The sequence below is a fragment of the Entelurus aequoreus genome, linkage group LG13 (genome assembly GCF_033978785.1).
Source record: "Entelurus aequoreus isolate RoL-2023_Sb linkage group LG13, RoL_Eaeq_v1.1, whole genome shotgun sequence".
Lineage (NCBI taxonomy): Eukaryota > Metazoa > Chordata > Actinopteri > Syngnathiformes > Syngnathidae > Entelurus > Entelurus aequoreus.
In genome coordinates, this window is record NC_084743.1 from 67,218,719 (window position 1) to 67,223,592 (window position 4,874).

At 37.9% G+C, this 4,874-nt stretch overlaps 1 protein-coding gene across 2 annotated transcripts; it reads right to left on the bottom strand.

Moving 5' to 3' along the window:
* Positions 1-905: 905 nt before the first annotated feature.
* Positions 906-4,444, bottom strand: LOC133663641 (gastrula zinc finger protein XlCGF8.2DB-like). 2 transcript variants are annotated; one of them, XM_062068268.1, is made up of 3 exons: positions 3,948-4,444; positions 3,478-3,521; positions 906-2,399 (listed from the first exon to the last, which is right to left on the bottom strand). In XM_062068268.1, exon 3 carries the CDS (start codon positions 2,347-2,349, stop codon positions 1,201-1,203), a length of 1,149 nt encoding a protein of 382 aa, XP_061924252.1. In that variant the 5' UTR covers positions 2,350-2,399; positions 3,478-3,521; positions 3,948-4,444; the 3' UTR covers positions 906-1,200. The 2 variants fall into 2 exon arrangements, with proteins under 2 accessions (XP_061924252.1, XP_061924251.1); XM_062068267.1 differs by lacking the exon at positions 3,478-3,521.
* Between the last annotated feature and the right edge of the window lie 430 nt (positions 4,445-4,874).

Genomic DNA, 4,874 nt, shown 5'->3' on the forward strand with positions numbered 1-4,874 from the left:
GTGTGTGCGCCACTGAGTAACTAGGGTTCCACCTAGTATTCAATAATTTTATTGAAATCACTTGTACTTTTTTATTTGTGCTATATTTTATTTATTTGGATTTATTATGCCTATTGCATACACTACCGTTCAAAAGTTTGGGATCACATTGAAATGTCCTTATTTTTGAAGGAAAAGCACTGTACTTTTCAATGAAGATAACTTTAAACTAGTCTTAACTTTAAAGAAATACACTCTATACATTGCTAATGTGGTAAATGACTATTCTAGCTGCAAATGTCTGTTTTTTGGTGCAATATCTACATAGGTGTATAGAGGCCCATTTCCAGCAACTATCACTCCAGTGTTCTAATGGTACAATGTGTTTGCTCATTGGCTCAGAAGGCTAATTGATGATTAGAAAACCCTTGTGCAATCATGTTCACACATCTGAAAACAATTTAGCTCGTTACAGAAGCTACAAAACTGATCTTCCTTTGAGCAGATTGAGTTTCTGGAGCATCACATTTGTGGGGTCAATTAAACGCTCAAAATGGCCAGAAAAAGAGAACTTTCATCTGAAACTCGAGAGTCTATTCTTGTTCCTAGAAATGAAGGCTATTCCACAAAATTGTTTGGGTGACCCCAAACTTTTGAACGGTAGTGTATATATTTTTGTATCTTCATAAATAGGTTTTACTCACATTCTTACTCATATTTCTTACTATTTGTACCCATTTTATTTTTACAGCGTCCCCCAGAAAGTGCCCTCTGCAAAAGGGATTATACGGGCCATGACTGTCAGCATCCTGGTGGCCGTGGTCTTATAACCTCCTAGCGCAGAGGGCTCGTGATAGTGTTTTTTCACCTGGCTCCTCTTTTCTTTAGCCATGTGTTTGTGCGTGTGTGCTTGATAGGGGAGGTGGTTCATCGGGGCTTTGAATGTATGAAAAAAGCTTCACAACTCAAGTTTGATTAGATAAACAAAGATTGATATGTGGTGTTGTCAAAAAGTCAGAGTTAACAATATTTTGACAGTTTATTTAAAATCTTGCAGCGTCATTTGCTGCTGATGGTTTCACTTGTGCTTCTTACACTGGTACTTTTAAGAACGCATTTTCTCACAAGTGTGTGTTCTCATGTGTAATTTCAACTATCTTTTCGTACAAAACCTTCAGCACAGATTTAGCAGACTGTATTGGCAAGTGTTCTTTCAAAACACTATGTACAAACAAAAAGTTTTTCTTCAGTGTGTGTTCGCATGTGTCTTTTCAAATGAGTATTTTGTGCAAAACCTTTACCGCAGCTTGTACAGACAAAGCGTTTTTCTCCAGTGTGTGTTCTCATGTGTCTTTTCAAATCGCTATTTTGTACAAAACCTTTACCACAGTTTGAACACATTAATTTTTTTTCACCAGTGTGTGTCGTCATGTGTTTTTTCAAATGATGATTTTGTGTAAAACTTTTACCACAGTTTGAACAGATAAAAGTTTTTTCACCAGTGTGTATTCTCATGTGTAATTTCAACGTATCATTTCGTACAAACCCTTTACCACAGATCGAACAAATGAAATATTTTTCACCAGTGTGTGTTCTTGTGTGTGTATTCAAAAAACTATTTCGTGTAAAACCTTTACCACAGATTGAACAGGAAAAAGGTTTTTCTCCGGTGTGTGTTCTCATGTGTGTTTTCAAATCACCATTTTGTCTAAAACTTTTGCCACACCTTGAACAGGAAAATGGTTTCTCACCAGTGTGTATTCTCATGTGTGGTTTCAGATTACGACGGTGATTAAACGTTTTGCCACAGTGAGAACATTCAAAGTGTGTGTTGTCAGTGTGACATGTTGTATCAGCTTCAGAGTCTTCATCATCAGTGTCAGGAGAGTGTGACGTCATTTCATCACTATCTGATAGTGGAGCTAAGAGCTTGTCCGCTTGTGATCCTCCACAGTGGTCTCCATCAGCTTCTGTTGTCATGTGTTGAGTTGAGCTGCTGCTTGGAGGCTCCACCTCTCTCTCCTCACTTTCACTTTTGACCTCATCATCGTCACTCTTCACAATGACACCAGTCAATGGCATCTTGGGGACATCAACCTCCCCCAGTCCTTCATGTTGCTCTCCATTCTGACTGATGCTGTGTTCTTCTTCTTCCTCTTTAACGTGTGGGGTCTGTAGCTCCTCCTCTTCTTCATTAAAGTGGGTGGGCTTTGGCTCTTTTTCCTCTTTACCATGTGGGGTCTGTAGCTCATTAATTTCCTCTTTAATGTGGGGGGGCTGTATCTCCTCATTTTCCTCTTTAACGTGGGTGGGCTGTAGCTTCTCAACTTCCCTTTTAATATGGGGGGGCTGTGGTTTCTCCTGCTCCATCCTGGAGGTCCACTCCTGCCGCTCAGGGAGAAGATGTTTCTCACAGACGTCTGCAGGACACAATAAGACAAACACATGATTTAGAAAAGTCCTGCTCAGTCACATGGTACATTGCTGCACCAGCATATGTTCCCATAAGAAAAAAGAAAAAGAAAAATGTTCTCCTCTTGCTCCAGCTTAGTTTTTTCCCCAGGAGCTTCTAAGTATATTGTGTGGCTATTTATTTTAGTTATTAAAAGAAAAAAAAACTTGGTTAAAAGATTTTAGTGTGCATGTAAGTGTTTTTGAGCACATTCAACAATATTGCGATAATAATGGTAATTCTGATCATTTTAGTCACAATAACTTTATTTAGCTATTTTATATATTGTTTTGGTTGTGTATATTTAAGGGTCCCCCTCTCACTCCTTAACATTATACACATACAAATTTTGCTAGGAGTAAAAAGCAGTCTCATTTGAATTGTCATTTTTAGGCCATTACGCCAGGCCTAGTATGTCCTATATTAAATGTTCATCTATAAAAACACCAATGTTAAAAGTCAATTATTTTCATGTTGCTGCTGAGACTTAAACAAGCCAGGGGACTTTATTTTACATTTTTTTTCTTTTGTGTTTTTGTTAGCTAATAAAGTGAGCATAGCGAAATGTTTTTTTAAAAGAAAATTGGGAAATATTTTTGACTTTTCTTATATTATTTTCCAAGGCTTTTTCTTTTTTCTTATCTCAAAACACCTCTAAAGTTGTGATCTTATTATGCGAGACCTACTTTTTGTACTTGTTGGTACCTGTTTTTGGTGTATTTGGGAAAGTCTCGAAAATTTTAAATCAAGGCATGGTGAGAAATTTTCATGTATGGGTTAGTTAATGGGCCAAACTATATCGGGATCTGATTTTTTATCCTTATCATACAGCTCTACACTAATGTTATCAATCGTGCTGTGTTTAATTGAGCTTTACAGTAGGTCTTATAATTGCATTGTGTTATATGTAAGGGTCCACATGTGTACGTTGTTTGAGTCTTAATAATGAAATTGTAATAAATAAGACATTGAGTGTGAATGTTGTCTGTCTATCTGTGTTCGCCCTGTAATGAGGTGGTGACTTGTCCTGGGTGTACCCCGCCTACCGCCCGAATGCAGCTGAGATAGGCGCCAGCACCCCCCGCGACCCCTGAAAGGGACAAATGGTAGAAAATGGATGGATATTGCTTCTAGTTTATTCCTGGGCTCCAAAAAATGTATGTGCTACACATTATTTTTCATTTAGTAGCACATGCGCTACTAGTGGAAAAAGCCCAGGGTACAGCCCTGAACCGTGATTCCAATATTGATGAAAAATAACCGTGATTATTGTATTGGCCATTATCGTGCAGCCCTTGGCAAAAAAGAAAAGTGATCAATAGATTGCAGTTATGTGGGAAACAATGAAGTTTAATTATGATATTTTCGTTTGCAGATTAAAACTCGTTTATTAACTATACTGTCTTACTTTTAGTTGACAATGCTTCTCCACTCAGCAAAGTTATTCCAAGTATTCTTTCATGTCAATGACGAAACATGAAGTTAGTAAAGATGTGAGAGTAAGAAGTAAACAAACCTGTTCTGTGTAACACAACTTGATGCCTTGTGAAAACAGCGTCCAGTAGTTGACGTTGTCGCTAGTTCTCCTCTTTTGGTAGACAAAGTTCCTTCTCGTGCTGTACTATCTTTCTAACACTACACATATTTCTTCCACAGCCGCACTTAGTCGCTAATTCACCAACACTCAGCATTCGTATTTTACACATTATCACAACACTTTACACTCACACTTGTGTCTGCTTAGCGATGTGTTGCTAACTTGTTAGCAGCTAGCAAGCTAAGCTAACTAGCAGGCTAGATTAGCCTCAGAAGCTTCAAAGTTCACAGAGTCAAGTTCATCCTGACACAAAGAATAAATAAGGTTTAGTTTGTCACACCTTAGACGAATAGCTGCAAACGTAAAATAATTAAGGAACTAACGCGGACTTAATGACCACATTGCTCTGTTGGCGTTTACGAGACGATAGGTACCAGAGCCAAATTTCATTAACAGTGCGCATGTGCAAAGGTGCAGCCAACGTCACTTCCTGTCCCCTCTTCTTTTTGCAGAACAGTATTTGCAAGCAAATACACGACATTACAATTTACAATTAATAAGTGCAGTCATTGCACAAAAATGGGAGCAATATAAAAGTATATACAGAGAAAGGGAACACTATGTGAGAATTAACAATTACTTAGGCTTAGACTTTCATTGATTGATTGAGACTTTTATTAGTAGATTGCACAGTACAGTACATATTCCGTACAATTGACCACTAAATGGTAACACCCGAATACGTTTTTCAACTTGTTTAAGTCGGGGTCCACGTTAATCAATTCATCAATTCAACTTTAATGATCCACAAGGGAAATTGTTCCACACAGTAGCTCAGTTACAAATGATGGAAAGGATAAGGATGGAAAGGATGGTGCACACAAGGGCACAAAAAGAGGACGAAAA

Bases quoted from the DNA above. Each gene is read 5' to 3' on its own strand.
- LOC133663641 (XM_062068267.1), bottom strand. From the start codon at position 2,349: ATGGAGCAGGAGAAACCACAGCCCCCCCATATTAAAAGGGAAGTTGAG.